The sequence below is a fragment of the Narcine bancroftii genome, chromosome 6, assembly GCF_036971445.1.
Source record: "Narcine bancroftii isolate sNarBan1 chromosome 6, sNarBan1.hap1, whole genome shotgun sequence".
Classification (NCBI taxonomy): Eukaryota; Metazoa; Chordata; class Chondrichthyes; order Torpediniformes; family Narcinidae; genus Narcine; species Narcine bancroftii.
The window spans coordinates 123,346,364-123,364,028 of record NC_091474.1 but is presented as its reverse complement, the minus strand read 5'-3'; the positions used below and the strand labels follow the sequence as shown (position 1 = coordinate 123,364,028).

The following is a 17,665-nucleotide window of genomic DNA, read 5'->3' as shown; positions in this document are numbered from 1 at the left end:
GAAGCCAAGCCAAAGAAAGAGTTAAGGTGGAATCTGAGTGAGGAAAAAAGGTTGAGAACCATTGCTCTAGATCCTATTATTACTGAAATATTTTGTTTGAGAAAAATTGTCAATGGCCCATTTCCTTTGGAGTTAGGAAACCATGCACATAACGAGTCAATTAGGTACAATTAAAACCGTGGTTTTCAAACTTTTTCTCTCCACAAACATACCACTTTAAGTAATCCCTTACAAATCACTGAACATCTATTGCATAGGATTACTAAAAGTGGTATATGAGTGGAAAGAAAAAGTTTGAAAACCTTGAGTTACATCATCAATGAAGGTAAGTGCATCAGTACCTGAGGCAGCCATACATGCCCAGGCCATAACACCCCATCACCACGTTTCATAGATGAGGTGGTATGCTTTGGATCTTGGGCAGTCCCTTTATGCCTCCACACTTTGCTATTGCCATCACACTGATACAGATTAATTTTGGTCTCACCTGTCCATAAGACGTTTTCCCAGAATTCTGCAGGCTCTTTTAAATTCTTCTTGGGAAACTGTAATCTGGCCATCCTGTTTCTGTGGCTAACTCATGGTTTGCATCTTGCAGTGTAGTCTCTGTATTTCTGTTCATGAAGTCTTTTGCAGACAGTAGACACATCCACACCTGCCTCCTGAAGAGTGTTTCTCATCTGTTGGACAGGCTTTTGGGGATTTATTTTCATTATGATGAGAATTCTTCTGTTATCAGCAGGGTTAAGTCTTCCTTGGCCAACCAGTCCCTTTGCAATTACTGAGCTCACAAGTTTGCTCTTTCTTCTTAATGATATTCCAGTTGATTTTGGTTATCCTTGAGGAATGTCTCTTTCTGTTTTATTCTTGCTTTTCAGCCTCATAATGGCTTCTTTGACTTTCATTGCCCAACTCTGGTCCTCGTGCTGATCAATAGCAATTATAGACTCCAAAGGTCTGTAATTGCTTAGAAGCAAGCCTAGATCTCTTATACCTTCACCAAAGAAGCAATTAAACATACTTGAGTAATCACTATTACAAGCTCCCGTTTCATTTAGTGTGAGTATCACTTTAAGGGCTGCACAGACTGTAACCATTCACAGCTGGAAAGTAAGTACAGGCTGTACCCAAATTTGCTACTTTGTAGAGGAGAAAGAACATTTGTTGCTTTTTCCAGGGACACAGGTGGTAAGAGAGTCATGTGTGTGGAACACTGAAGGAACAACACATTATTGACCAGTGGCCTCCTCATCGAAAAGAGACCAGAAATGACTCTGTGTGATAATGGAAAATTTGGCTGATTCTCCCTGTCATGGGAATTACTGAACCCCACCGTGACCAGTGGAAAGGTCACTTTGATTGACCTGTACTTGGGTTTTGGAAGCATCACTGAAGTCATGCATTTCACTTCCCCTACGCAAGGAAAAGGGGAGTTGTGACAACTGTTCATATGAAAGGATATTTCTCTGGAAGAAATTTGACAAGGATTCGTGAGTTTTCAGCAGTCCAGCCACTCAGTTTCTCCCATCTCCTTCATGATTACTTCTGTGCACCAGTTTAAAAGTCTGTGTTTCAACAATGGATTCCTAAGACTGAACTTTGGACTGACTTTCCAGAATTGTGCCTAAGCTGTAATGGTTTGAGTATCACACACACACAGAGTTGGGCTTGATTTGACTATTGTGTTATATTATTAGTAGTTATTAATATAATGTTTTAAAAGAAAAAAAAACATTGCCTTGGTGAATTTCCATTGCAGCTGGTCTGCAATGTAACATCACAAACACTATCAAACCAAATGTCCCAAACATTATTATGCCCAGAAAAAGGGAAACTATGTATAAAATATGCTGTGATTTCTTTATGGTCAAACCAAAATGTATACAAATAACCTTGAATAAAATCTGGAATGTGGATTTTAATCATGTGAATTGTTTAATGACAAATTGTGTGTGTGTGTGTGTGTGGGGGGGGGGGGGGCACTCTGGCTTTAGAAATTGTAGAAATACAAGACCTTTCTATTGCTATGTTTGTGGATCACATAAATCTTGTCAATGCTGGTCACGTAGGATCAATAGGATGAATGATACAAATAACTGGCTTTGATACTCACAAGAGGTGCTCCTCTGTGTCCACAAGGAAGCTTTCTGTCCTCTTTCATTCATCAGTGGGATAGCAGGTCGAACTGGCAATGGTCGAATACCAGCATTCCAGTCAGATCTTCGGGTTAATGCTTTGGCTTCTTCCTTCGAAACAAAACTACCCCCTGCCCAGACTGGACAAAGTTGATGTTTTTGGGTGAAGTTAAAGTCAAGGGACATGTACATCTGAGCACAAATCAAGTACAAAAACAGTAAGTGTTTTATTGTAAAGCAAATGCAACAATGAGACTGCCATTAGGCAGAATCCACAGAGATAATGCACATCCTGAGAGTTTGGAGATATATAGGTTTCTGGAGAGGAAATTTGATATCTGGCTGATCTGTGTGGACGACATAGCCATTAATCATGGTTGGATATTTTCTGCAACCAGTCAGGCATAAAAGATCCCAGGATAATATTTTTAAAATTTTTGAAGATGACAAGGTGAGGTTTTCCCCAGTAACCCCACCAATATATAGCCTCTGATCATTGGTTCATTATTGTTGTGAGTTTTGTTGAGCAATCACATTTCCATACTATACAATAGCAATAATACTTCAGCATTATTTAATGGCTTACAAAAGCTTCTGGCTTGTCCAAGGTTGCAAATATCATTACAGAAATCCAAATTTTTGCTCTTACAATTGCAATATCAACTGCACCAAGTGCTCCCTTCATTTTAAATTCTTTGTTTCCAGAAAGATTATGAAATTATCTGATTCAAAGGGAATGAAAAACTATATGGGCAATTCATTCCTCAAATATTTAGTCAAAAATATTCTTCCCAACGTTTATTTTTCCATTGACCTAAATGTTTGATTCTGCCATTTCAAATCTTAATTGCTGTATTATCATTATCAAAACAAAGCTTCTGCAGTAAACAGGGATGATCAATAGGTGGCACCGATGTTCCAATTCTGACCAGTTCAAGACTGAGCATAGCTTCTGCTTCACTTCCTGAAACTGTAATTGGTTTCCACCAGTGGAAATTGCTGCACACTGGACTTAGCTGTAGATCTGTTGGATAATATTGTGACACTGAGTTCACAATTGCAATAGCATTGATCAGGGGTGAAGGACCATTTTTTTTCTTTCTTCATTTTCTTTTTTTTAAATAAATTTAAAATTTTAATTTTTAAAATGCAGCCATACAGTCCAGACCCTTTCGGCCCATGAGCTCTTGCCGCCTAATTACACCCAATTAACCTACAATCCTAGTACGCTTCAAACAGTGGGAGGAAACCAAAGACCCAGGGGAAACCCCACGCAGTAATGGGGAAAACGTACAAACTCCTTACAGACAGTGCGGGATTCAAACCCTGGTCCTGATCGCTGACGCTTTAACAGTGTTGCCCTAACTGATATGCCAGCCTTGCCACCCCAAACTTATTTAATTTCTTACTTCATTTCATTTTCTTTATGCCCTTCTTTGCTCCATGTTCTGGAGTACCTTCCAATATTTCATTCAGGAATTGGGTGGACAGATAGCATTAATGAATGATTGATACAATGTCCACATGCTCGTGTCAGTGACAGGTCAGCCCTTCTGATAACACTACTCACAGCAAAGCAACAAAATTTTCCATGGCTATAGAGAATGCTTAGAAATAATTGACATAAAAAGCACCTGTGAAACTTGTTTAATGGATTACCAATAGAAACTTTTAAATCTGAAGTGACATTTCGTTTGTTAAATGCTTGGATCAGAAGACATTTTTGTCCATGAGATTGACTTATGGAATCATTATTAGTGCAAACTGGTGTCAAAAAAGCCTTACCATTTCCCCATCATATTTCTCAGTCTTTCTGGTCACTATTTTGTACCCTACCTTCAACAAATTTACCACAGAAGTAGAGCTAATGGAAAACTGTTCGAACAAGTAACTGCAGGTTCTACAAAGGCCTCATTAGCCACCTAAAAACCCACAAACATGGAGTGGAAGCAAGTCACCCTCAATACTAAGGGACTCCTTAAAAAGCAGTTCAGTTATGAAGACTGCACACTCAGAGGAACATAAGTATGTACCTTGGAAAAGGTACAGTACATATTTAACTGAATGATGTCAAAGATAAAAAGTTTAAAATTTGAAGTGTGGTTGCATTTAGGTGGAATGAAACATGCAAGTCTGCAGATGCTGTGATTGCAGTAAAACACAGAAATGCTGGAGGAACTCAGCAAGACTTGCAGCATCCATTGGAGGTAAAGATATATAACAGATATTTCGGACCAGAATCCTCCTTCAAGGTATGAGTAAAAAGAATCAGGCATCAAAATTAAAAGGCTGGGGAGAAGGAAGGAAAGAGCAGAGGAGGAGCACAGACCAACAGGCAAAGGGTGATAATTGGACAGGAAAAGTGAAAATTGATCAGGGAAGGGGTGGTTCTCTGGATACAGAACTGGAGATGGAGGGAAAGGGAGAGAGTGAGGGGGGGGAAAGTAGAAATAGAATATGGGGGGCTAACAGAAAATGAAGTTGATGTTAATACCATCAGGTTGGAAGGTTGGAGGGTGCCTAGGTGGAACAAATTGCTCCTACAATTTGCAGGTGTCTTAGTCTGGCAGCGCCAGATTATCCAAGATGTCCTCCTTCTTCAAAAGGTATAGCTACTTCTCTTCTACCATCAACTCGTCCCTCACCCATATATCCTCCATTGTCCGCAAATTTACCCTGGCCTGCTTCACTCCCAAGTCCAAAAGAACGTTTCCCCTTGCCCCAACTACCACTCAACTGGTCTCCACATCCAACATATCATCCTCCATCATTTCCATCACCTACCATCACCATACACATCTTCCCCTCTTCTTCCCTCCCTGCCTTTCACAGGGTCCACTCCCTCATGTCTCCCCAACAATCTACCCCTGTGACCTCAGTAAGTGCTACACTTGTGCGCACGCATGCTCTGTAAGCACAATTCGGGGCCTAAAACAGTCCTTCCAAGTGAACAAACACTTCACTTGTGAATCTGCAGGGGTCATCCACTGTATCCAGTGATCCTATTGTGATTTCCTCTATATTGAAGCCGGATGTAGATGGGGAGATCGCTTCAGTGAGCACTGCAAAATAAACCATTGTATTCAAAGTGATAAGCTGAAAATTATGTTATTCGATAGAAGCCTAGGCATGCTAGCTTGCTTGCTTATCTTTCTTTCTGTGCTGGGAATAGGTGCTTGGGTAAGCAGTTTTTGGGTAATATAAGCCATGGTCCCGCTGCTGAAGTTTGAGACTCTCCGAGAGGTGGAAACATCTCTCAGCAAGAAGAAGAACTTCTAGAGTCCAGTCAACGTCCCGGTCGGGGGAGATGGAGAAGCTGCTACCGGCGCCCCGACAACCTACTACAAATGTGCGGTCTTTGCCTCGCTTCGGCAGTTGGGACGAATTTGTTGATAAGTATAATTGGGAAGGGCTTGCATATTGTAGTTTGATATCAGCTTTAGAATTTGTAATAAAGATTTGTATACACTGAAGTGCTCTCGGCGTGTGTGTCTATTTTCTTTTGGTAGCTCAAACACTGTGACCAATCTAAAACGAACAAAGTGAGAGGTACAAGTTTTCCCAGGACACTGTCCATTGTCTCATACACTTTCAAACTGAGAACACCTGGAAATGGAGGATTTGCACCACATCTTCTATCTGGGTACCGTCCACCCAGATGGTATTAACATCAACTTCTCCGGTTTTTGTTAGCCCCCCCCCGATCCCCATTTCTCCTTTCCTCTCGTCCTCTCTCTCTCTCTCCTTTTCCCTCTGTCTTCTTTCCTCCAGCTCTGCATTCGCAGATGAATCCCCTCTCCTCATCAATTCTCACCTTTCTTTTCCTGTGCTCCAATCTACAGTACCCTCCATAATGTTGAGGGCAAACACATTTTTTCTTCATATGCCCCTGTGCTCCACAGGTTTAAATATGTAACCAAACAATTCTCATGTGATTAAAGTGCATATTCCAGATAAAAAATTTAAATTTTTTACATTTAAAATTTTATATTTAGACATACAGCAAGGTAACAGGCCATTTTGGCCCATGATCCCGTGTCGCCCAATTTACACCTAATCAACTTACATTCCCCTCCCCCCTGTATATTTTGAACAGTGGGTGGAAATTGGAGCCCCCAGAGAAAACCCACGCAGACGGGTAGATTATACAAATTCCTTACATACAGTGCGGGACTCTAACCCCTGTCCTGATGGCTGGCTCTATAAATGTGTCGTGCTAACTACTACGCCAACCGTGCCACTCTTATTCAAACTTGTGTATACATTTTGATTTGACCATGTAGAAATTACAACACTCAATTCAGGAAACCAAAATATTTGGGACAGAGCAATGGTATGTATATTAAAGAGGTAATGTTTAGTACTTTGTGGCATATCCCTTGCATGCAATGACTGCTTGAAATCTGTGATTCATTGACATCAACTGGTGCTGAGTATCTTTGGTGATACTCTGTCAGGCCTCTACTGCAGCCATCTTCAGCTCCTGCTTATTTTGGGGCCTTGTCTCTTTAAGTTTTCTCTTCAGCATAAGAAAGGCATGCTCAATTGGATTTAGATCAGATGACTGACTTGTCCATTTAATAATTTTCCAGTTTTTAGCTTTCATAAACTCTTTTGTAGCTTTAGCAGTATGTTTGGGATTATTGTCTTGCTGCAGAATGAAGCACAGTCCAATAGGTTTGAAGGCATTTGCTTGAACTTGAGCAGGTAAAGTGTTTCTATACACCTTCATTTTGCTACTGCTATCAGCAATGAAGATAAGTGCACCAGTACCTGTGGCAGCCATACATGTCCAGGCCATAATCCACCACTATGTTCCATAGAGCATACAACAAAACAGTACAGTGCAGGCCATTCAGCCCTCAATGTTGTTCTAACATTCCTTCCTTTAAAAGACGTCCTAAACCCTATCTACCCCATAACCCTCTATTTTTATTTCATGCATGTGTTTATTTAAGAGTCTCTTAAATGCCCCTAATGTTTCAACGCCACAGAATTCCAGGCACCCACAACTCTCTGTGTAAAAAAAAACTTACCCCTAATGTCTCCCCTAAACTTCCCTCCTTTAACTTTGTATACATGTCCTCTGGTATTTGCTGATCCTGTCCTAGGAAATAGGTTCTGGCTGTCCATCCTATCTCTGCCCCTCAATCTTACAGACCTCTATCAAGTCTTCTCTTATCCTTCTACGTTCAAAAGTGAAAAGTCACAGCTCCCTTAACCTTGCCTCATAAGACGTTTCCCAGTCCAGAGAACATCCTGGTAAATCTCCTCTGCACCCTCTCCACAGCTTCCACATCCTTCCTATGATGAGGTGACCAGAACTGAACCTAATATCCTAAGTGTGGTCTTACCAAAGATTTGTAGAATTGTAACATAACATCTCTACTCTTGAATTGCTATTAATAAATCCCAGCATCCAATAGGCCTTCTTAACTATCCTAACAATCTGTGTGGCGACCTGAAAGGATGTGTGGATTTGCAACCCAAGGTCCCTCTGTTCATCCACACTCTTAAGTAATCATTAACCTGTACTCAGCCTTCTAGTTAGTCCTTTCAAAAGGCATCACTTCACACTTATCCAGATTGAAATAGTCTGCCACTTTTCTGCCCAACTCTGCATCCTGTCTATATCCCCTTGTAATCTTCAACAACCTTCAGCTTCTTCCATGATTCCTCTAACCTTCGTGTCATCCGCAAACTTACTGACCCATCCTTCCTCCTCTTCATCCAGATCATTTATAAAAATCACAGAGAGCAGGGGCCCTAGAACAGATCCCTGCAGAACTCCACTAGTCACCAACCTCCAGGCAGAATAATTTCCTTCAACTACTACTTTCTGCTTTCTTTCTACAAGCCAAATTTTTATCCATACTTCCTCTTCCTTAATCTCCACATTGTTCAGCACACAGGTTTGTTCAATTTTGACCTCACCATGATCAAGGTCATTTTCTCTTGTGAATACTAACACAAAGTATTAATTTAGGACCTCCCAACTTCCTTTTCCTCCAGGCACATGTGGCCTCCCTTATCCTTAAGCGGCCCCATCTTCATTCTCATCATCCTTCTGTTCTTCACATATGCATAGAATGCCTTGAGGTTTTCCTTAATTCTACAGGCCAAGGCCTTCTTATGCCCCCCATAGATGACACTTTCCAAAGCATAAGCTGTGATATTTCAAATTTCATTCTCATTAATCCAACAGATCCAACTCTGTGACTGCTATTTTATGTAGTTTTAATTTGTTGATAAAATGTATAAACATTTTGCATAGATGCGCATTAAGACTTTCATTAATGATGAATAACAAAGTATTTACTGTATAATGGAGATATAAAACTTTTAAAGAAATACACAAACTTTTAAAAGATATAAAACGGTATTTAAAGAGAAAAAAGTTCAAAGAAAAATTTCTCGTGCTCACACTTCCTTCACATATTGATGAGTAACAAGCAAATCATTCATTAGTCTGGGCAGATATTACAACATATTACATCATAGTCACTAAGGCAATACTACAAACAATAGTTCTCTTAAAGAGACAAGCACAAAATTAACTAAGAATCAAAAACCACACAGTTTTAACCTTTACACCCTTTTGAGCTCTCCCAAGTCCTTTCTCAAGCTCCTTCCTGGCTACCACATTCTTCTCATGAGCCCTTTTTGTTTCCTGTTTCCTGTATCTAATGTATGCTTCCTTTTCCTCTTGACTTGTAGTCTGACCTGTTTCATCAGCCACGGTTCCCATCAGTAGACTCTTTCATAGATGAGGTGGCATGCTTTGAATTTTGGGCAGCCCTTTTATGCCTCCACACTTTGCCTTTGTCATCACTCTGATACAGGTTAATCTTGATCTCATCCATCCACAATTTTTCCAGAATTCTACAGCCTCTTTTAAATATTTATTGGAAAACTGTAATCTGGCCATTCTGTTTCTGTGGCTAACTCATGTCTCTGTATTTCTGTTCATGAGGTCTTCTGCAGAGAGTAGCCACTGACACATCCATACCTCCCGCCTGCCTCTGATTTGTTGGAAAGATCATTGGTGATTTGTCTTCATTATAATGAAAATTCTTCTGTCATCAGCAGTGGAGATCTTCCTTGGCCCACCCATCCCTTTGTGATTACTAAGCTTACCAATACGCTCTTTCTTCTTAATGATGTTCCAAACAATTGATTTTCATTTTCCTAAGGTTTGATCAATGTCTCTTACTGTTTTATTCTTGTTTTTTTAGCCTCATAATGGCTTCTTTAATTTTCATTGTACAACTACAGACCCCAAAGGTGATCAAAAGCTTCAAAACAAGCCTAGCTCTCTTATACCTGCACCAATGATGCAATTAAACGTACTTGAGGAATCACAAATACCTAATAAAACCAACCCAAGCATAATCATGTCCAAAAATAGGGGAACGATCTATTAAAAAAATGTTGTGATTTCTACATGGTCAAACAAAAATGTATACAAATAACCTTGAATAAAATCTGGAATGTGCACTTTAATCACGTGAATTTAAAATTTTTAAAAAATTTAATATAAAACCACTTAACAAAGATATTACAATATTTCAAACTTAATCCAGATATGTGGTATTATATATATATATATATATATATATATATGTGTGTGTGTGTGTGTGTGTGTGTGTGTGTGTGTGTGTGTGTGTGTGTGTGTGTGTGTGTGTGTATATATATAAAAACAAAAAAAAAGAAAAACCTCCTCTAAATCCCACACCCCCCCCCTCCCCCCCCCCCCCCCGCTTTAGCTCTTATTACCATTTTAGTTGATTTATCCAATAATGGATATCAAGACAACAATTGATATCTTGTAAATTTTAAAACCCTTTCCTGTGCTTCCACTAAGAGTAAAAAAGTATTCTTTATAAAATCTTCAACATCTACGTTTAGTACATAAATATTCATATTTCTGAAATGTGCCCACATTTCAGAATATATCTGACAATTAATCAAAACATATCTCCACAGGATCCATTATGGTATCAAAAAATTTTTTTACTGGTAATTTTTAAAATTTAATATAGCCACTCCTCTTGCTTTAGAATTAAAACATGAAGCAATAAATTGGCCCACCCAATTCCTTTTTAATTTAGAATGTTATTTTTCTGAATGTTTCTTATAAAAATGCAATATCAACCTTCATCTTTTTATACAATTTAATCTTCTTTCCTTTTAATTGCACTATTTAGCCAGTTAACATTAAAACTAAAAAAAATATTTTTTTTATCATCCATTAACCCAAATCAAAATCTCTTCCAATCTCATTCTCCCAGGTCTCTTTATAGACCCAAACTAACTCCTGTGTGATTCTCTGTCCCTTAAAAAAGAAAAAGGATTAAAAAAATAAAAATCCATGAATAACCAAACAAGAAAATTAATACTTAAATAACTATTAAAAAACACCAAAAAGTGCTGAATAAAAATGTAACAGCACTATTTCAATCCATCATACGGGTCGTGGCTCCTGCCACGATATGGCACGTAATAGTTTAAACAAGCAAGGAAGAACATCCAACACCCCCCCCCCCCACACCCTCCAGAGGAAGAATTAATTAATTACACATGAGGAAATAATAAGTCACCTGCCACTTCAAGGTCCACATTAACTTGATCATCATCAATTAAAAATGTATCCATTTGAGATTCCAGCTCCAACTGAAACTCCTTTTGACAGCTTGCAATCTGCTTCGGTACAACTTTCTTTGGTGTAATTTGGACCTGTAGTACCTCTCCTTGAATTTCTCGCTGAGGACTTAAACTCAACAATTTTTGCTGCTCTTCCTTAATAGTAGAAAGTGATTCTACAAACCTTCATGCTTCTTCTTCATCCATAAATAACTTAGGTCACTCATTCATGTAGCTGGATATCTAAAAGTAAACTTATAGTCTTTCTTCCAAAGAATTGCCTTCACTGGATTGAATTGTTTTCTTCTATCCACCACTGATTTACTTAAATCCACATAAAAAAAAATATTTCCATCAATAGCCAATAGAAAGCCTAGCTTTCTGGACCACCAGTCATAGGATGAATAAACACTTTCCAATAGCGTGTAATCCAGAAGATGATAGGACTGTGCTATTGAGAAATCAGAAGCATATCTCCACATAAAGTTGGTGGAATTTCAAAGCTACATCCATCAAAGGTCTAGCAATTGATATTTGTGGCAATTTAAATGTTTAAGCTAAAACCAATCGCAATTTAAGATTCAAGATTTATTTACTGTCATGTAATCAGACAGAACAAGTAATATTACACAAAATTGTTTTCTGCCTGACTCAAGGCAGACAAAAAGTAAGGATGTCCAAGACAGAAAAATTCATTTGAGGTAGACATAAGCAGTGATATTGGTAATGGGTGAAACAGAACTTGCTTTTCTGGTGACTTCCCTGAATTTAGGTGAACTGTATGCCAGCAGTTTCAGGGGAGTTTAAAAGGCAAGCAGAGTGGAGCAGAGCCAGCAGTGGGGAACTGGTGAGTGTTGGAAGCTCTACTTTGTTTCAGGAAAGTTTAAGAGGGAAGTGGAGCAGCAATTATGCTACAGATAGAGTCAAAAACAAAGAAGGGAAGCACAAGCAGAGTGGTACAGTGTAGGAGTGGGGAGTTAGAGGCTTTGGCTTGAGAGGCTTTAGCAAGCAGAGGCTGAGGACGTGCTACAGGTAAGGTCAAGCAAGATCTTTTCATAGTAACCCAGAGAAGGTAATAGAGATGGAAGCTAGGCCTGTGGCATGCTCCAATTGCAGGATGTGGAAAATCTGGGACAGCATGAGTCCCTGGTGACTACACCTGCAAGAGGTGCATCCAGCTGTTGCTCTTTATAGTCTGTGTTAGGGAACTGGAACATGATGAACTTCGGAACATTTGGGAAGCAGAGGGTGTGATAGACAGAGGCTATAAGGAAACAGTAAAATGCAAGAATCAAGAGACAGGTGACTGTTAGGAGAGGGAAAAGGAATACACAGTCAATGATGAGCACCCATGTGGCCATTCCCCTCAGCAACAAGTATACCCCTTTTGATACTGCTGGGCGAGGAAGGGGGAAGCCAGGCAGAGTGATAGTCATTGGGGACTTGATAGTCAGGGCAACGGATCGGTGATTCTGTGACAGTAAGAGACTTCAGAATAGTGTTTTGCCTCTCAAGCGCTTGGACCCAGAATGTCTCTGAGTGATTGCAGAAAATTTTTAAAGAGGAGAGTAAGCAGCCAGATGTTATGGTACATATCGGTACTAATGACATTGGCAGGAGTGGGATAGAGGTTCTGAAAAGTAAGTTTAGGGAATTTGGAAAGAGATGAAAAGCAGGGATTACTCCCAGTGCCATGAACTAGGGAAGGGCAGAACAGGAGGAAAGCACAGACAAATGAGAAGCTGATGATATAGTGCAGGAGGCAGGGTTTCAAGTTCTTAGATCATTGAAACCTTTTGTGGGGAAGGGGTGACCTGAACAAGAGGGACAGGTTGCACTTGAACTGGAGGGAAACCAATATCCTGGTACGGTGGTTTGCTAATACTGTGGAGAGGGTCTTAAAATAAATTGGAAGGAGGTTGAAACCAAAGTGATGAGACAGTGGAAGAGGCAGTTGGCAAACAAGTAGTGACGTCTAGTAGGGGGTCCATGTAAAAGGACTACAAAATTGCAGCCATGGTGATGAGTTGCAATACAACAAAGACAGAGTAAAAAAAGTGACATATCCAGGATTTAAGGATGTGTATTTAAATGCATGCAGTATAAGAATAAAGTAGATGATCTTGCAGTAACAGCTACAAGGTATGATGTTGTGGCCATCATGGAGTTATGATGGCTAAAGGATGGATGTCATTAGGAGATGAATGTCCAAGAATACAGAGTGTATCAAAAAGACTGGCAGGTGCACAGAGAGAGTAGCGTGGCTCTGTTGGTAAGGAATAATATTCAATCATTAGAAAGAGGTGACAGGATAAAATCATTGTGGGTTGATTAAGGGTATAACGACACTGTTGGCAGTAAAATACAGAGCTCCAAACAGTAGCCAGGATGTTGTCAATGAATTACAATGGCAAAAAGAACTGGCACATCAGAAGGGCAATGTTATAGTAGTCATGGGGGATTTTAACATGCAAGTAGATTGGGAAAACCAAGTTGGGACTGGATGTCAAGGAAGAGAAATTGTAGAATGCCTACAAGATAGCTTCTTAGAACAACCTATGGCTGAGCCGACCTGGGAATAGGCAATTCTTGTGTAATGAACCAGAGATGATAAAAGACATGAAGATAAGGGAACCCTTTGGAGGCAGTCATAATAAGACAGAATGCGCTCTGCAGTTTGAGAGGAAACTAAAATCAGAGGTGTCAGTAGACCAATCGAACAAAGGGGACTGCAGAGGTAAGAGAGAGAACTGGCAAAAGTTCATTAGAAAGGCACACGAGCATGGAGGATGGCAGAGCAACAATGGCTGGAGTTTCTGTGAGAAATAAGTGCAGGACAGGTATATTCCAAGAAAGAAAAAAATATTTGAAAGGAAAAATGCCATAACTAATGCTGACAAGTCAGAGCTAGAGTGAAGGCAAAATAAAGGGCAAACATGGAAGCAAAAATAATGGGAAGATAGAGGACTGGGAAGCTTTTAAAAATACACAGAAGGTAACTAAAAATGTCATTAGGAAGGAAAAGATTAACTTTGAAAGGAGGCTAGTAATATCAAAAAGGGTACTAAAAGCTTTCTAAGTATATTAAAAGAGTCAAGAGTAGATATAGGACCAATAGAAAATGGGGCTGTAGAAATTATAAAGGGAAACAAGGAGATGGCAGAGGAACTAAATAAGTATTTTGCATCAATCTTCATTGTGGAAGTCATCAGAGAGAAGGTGCTTGGGTAACTAAATGGTTTACTAGACCAGGCAGAATGCACCCACAAGTTCTCAAAATTGTGGAGATTGTGGAGGCACTAGTAATGATCTTTTAAGAATCAATGGTTTTTGGCATGGTTCTAGAGGAGTGTAAAATTGCAAAGGTCACTCTGCTGCATAAAAAGGGAGGGAGGGAGGGAGACAGCAGAAAGAAAATTATAGACCTGTCAGGTACATCTGTCAGGAAGTTGCTAAGAGTCAATTATCAAGGATGAGGTAATGGAGTACTAGGGTAGTGCATAGCAAGATATTCCAAAGTCAGCATGGTTTCCTGAAGGGAAAATCTCGTTTGACAAACCTCCTACAATTCTTTTGAGGTAACCACAAGCAGGTTTTACAAAGGAGATGCAGTGGATGTTGTATATTTGGACTTAAAAGAGGCCTTTGACAAAGTGCCACACACGAGGCTACTTAACAAGATGAGAGCCAGGGGACATCATGTGATACAATAAGATCGACACGTAGGCTCCTGACTCCATTGGAAATTAGTTTAATAAGTTTTGAATAAGTACTGTTTTAATCTTAAAAATATCTTTAATGTGCTTTTAAACTTTCTTACTTTACTTCTTTGATGCCTCCAAAAAAAAAGAAAAATTAAATGCAATGACCTCAGGAACCCGAAGGGAAGAGAAGAAGAAAAAAAGATCTGAGGCCTACCTGATGACAAAGCATTGAGCTGGAGTTCGTTCCACCTCCCAATCTGGTGAGTCCTTGGAGGGGACCTCTCCCAGCAGCTACTGCGGAGAGATGGTGTTGTGAGGAACCTGGAACTAAATCATGCATGCATGAGAAATCATGCATGCTCAGCACAATGAAGCCCAAGGCATTACTGGGAGAGCAGCAACTGTCTATAGAAAAGTCAGGGAACTCCACTTCGGCACCGTAGGAGGAAGAATCGGTTTCCAGAGGAGGTCCATCAGCTGAAGATGAGGAAGAAGAGGAAGAGGGATACAAGAAGAGGAGGTAATGGAAGAAATTAAATTTAATCCACAGACTAAGACAGAAGAGTTATCCATAATGATAATGCAGCAGATTAAAGCAATGAAAAGGGAAATGAGAGAAAGGGTGTCAAGGCTGAAATTAAAGGAATGAAAGAAGAAACTAATAAAGTGTTGTATGTTGTAAATAAAATGAAGAAGAAATTAGAGAAAATAGAAGAAACAATTACTAGAGTACAGGATAATGTACATGTTGAATACAGGGTCTCTAATGTGGAAATACAACTACTGGTTTAATTACAGTAAATGAAAAGCTTTCTGATTAAAGTGGATATTTTGGAGAAATTTTAGTAGAAGAAATAATATCAAAATAGTAGGCCTTTCAGAAGGAAAAGAAGGTTCAGACACAATTCTCTTCTTTCAAGATTGGATTCCTAAAGTATTGGGAGAACTTTGAGAATATGAAAGAGCACATAGGGTTCTGAGACCAAAACCTCTCCCTAATCAAAAAGCACAATCTATATTAATAAAGTTTCTGTGCTATAAGACAGAGAGCAAGTTCTAAGTCTTGCTGTGAAAGGATAGAAGGAACAACAAGGTCCTTTGTTATGGGAAGGGGATAGAATCTTATTCTACCCTGATTTGAGTGAAGATTTGTTGAGAAGAAGAAAAGAATTTAATTCAGCTAAGAAAATTCTTTCTGATAAAGGTTACAAATTTGTCCCTTGATACCCTGTGACTTTGAAGATCTTTGTTCCAGGATAACAGAACAGAATGTTTACAAATTTTTCTCAAATGGAAGAATACACTCAGAGTCTTCCTGAAGCTCAGCCTTTAGCAACCACTATGGACTTGTTGTAATGAACTATACTCTTTCTTTTTACTTTAATTTCATAATCGGGATGCACTAAATTGAAGAAATATTATTTCTTTTATGTCCTTTTTCACTTTGATTTCCGGTTGCTATTTTAATTATGGTTAACAAATTAATTCATTAATTTCTATTATCTGTGATTAAAGCTTATATATTGAATGCACCAAGGGAGTTGGAGGGAGTGGGAGGTGTTGACTTCTGTGGGATTATGTGTATATTTGTGACCTCGGTCACAACCCATAAAGTGGAGGGAATTAGCGTTGTACTGGACAACACTTATTGGGAAGGATTTTTCTTATATTGTTATAGGCATGAATTTTAAAACTATTTTTGTACTTTTGTCTTTTTCTTTTCTTGGATGACTAGAAGCGGTGCATTCGGATACATAGATTTTTATTTAATTTGGAGGAGACTTGCAGGAAGAGGTGAGGGAGAGGGATTGACAATATTTGGCTAAGATGAGTAAGGTGATTAAGTTTGTAAATTTGAATGTTAATGAGGTAAATGGGTAAATAAAAAGAAAGAGTGTGCTAACATATATTAAGAAATTGGGAGTTGATGTAGCTTTTCTTCAAGAAGCACATCTTACCAAAAAAGAACATTTGAAATTAAAAAGGGATTTGGTGGGATATGTAATGCCATCTTCATTTAATTCTAAACCAAGATGGTGTAATGGAAGATTCTAACCTGTTTTTTTAAACTTGCAGCTCTGGGTTCTGCAAGGCTGAGAACCTGCTTGTGTTTTAGAATCAGCAGACATAAGCTAAATTCTATCAAGGGGCCAGAGATGCTGTTATCTGAAGAAAGGACATCTGTGTACCAAGAACATTTAATCTTCCTGCTTGTTTTGGTCACAGACTGTCAGAGGCCTAGCCTTGATGCAAAATAAACCATTGTATTCAAAGTGATAAGCTGAAAATTATGTTATTCGTTAATAGCCTAGCATGCTAGCTTGCTTATCTTTCTTGCTGTGCTGGGAATAGGTGCTTGGGTAAGCAGTTTTTGGGTAATATAAGCCATGGTCCCGCTGCTGAAGTTTGAGACTCTCCGAGAGGAGGCAACATCTCTCAGCAAGACGAAGAACTTCTGGAGTCCAGTCAACGTCCCGGTCAGGGGAGGTGGAGAAGCTGCTACTGGCGCCCTGACAACCTACTACAAGTGTGCAGTCGTTGCCTCGCTTTGGCAGTTGGGACCAGTCCAGGCATTGATAAGTATAATTGGGAAGGTCTTGCATATTGTAGTGTGAATTCAGCTTTAGATTTAGTAATAAAGCCTTGTATAAACTGAACTGCTCTCGGTGTGTGTGTCTATTTTCTTTCGGTAGCTCAAGCACTGTGACCAATCTAAAACGAACAAAATGAGAGGTATAAGTTTACCCAAGACAATTGGCGCTGCGAGCAGGATTGGTCTCAAGATGTTTCTCCGAAAGAAAGAGGTAAGCCCTGAGCAGTTCTTGATTCTAGGATGGACTTCCAAAGACGATGGGTTTGGCATGTTGGCCAATACCGTCTTTGCTGGGACCACCCATTAGTTGGGATGAGAAGTTAGACCCATCAAGTGCACCTCTGGGAGAGCGGGTTTCCACTCTCCTTCGAGAAAGTAAATTTCCTGATGAAAAGGGGATGCTGACTAATGGTTTTGGGTTGCTGGCCACAGCCTTACGCCACTCCGTTCAGTGTGAAGCAGAATCAGTTCAAAGAGAAGTAGAATCTCAGCGCAAGAGAAAGCAATTAGAGAAGGAGCTAGAAGCCATGCAACAATGCTGTTCCATGATGAGTGAGATTGTTCGCACCAGTCAGGACAAAGCCAAGGAA

At 39.5% G+C, this 17,665-nt stretch overlaps 1 protein-coding gene across 9 annotated transcripts in view; it reads right to left on the bottom strand.

Moving 5' to 3' along the window:
* Positions 1-17,665, bottom strand: part of fbxo16 (F-box protein 16) — a 164,146-nt gene that overhangs the window by 59,913 nt on the left and 86,568 nt on the right. Inside the window, exon 10 of one of the 9 annotated variants that reach the window (XM_069885921.1) lies at positions 2,114-2,327. The exons of the other annotated variants lie outside the window; for them this stretch is intronic. Within the exon in view, the coding sequence (XP_069742022.1) occupies positions 2,114-2,327 (214 nt within the window). The remainder of the gene's footprint in view (positions 1-2,113; positions 2,328-17,665) is intronic. 9 annotated transcript variants of the gene reach the window in all.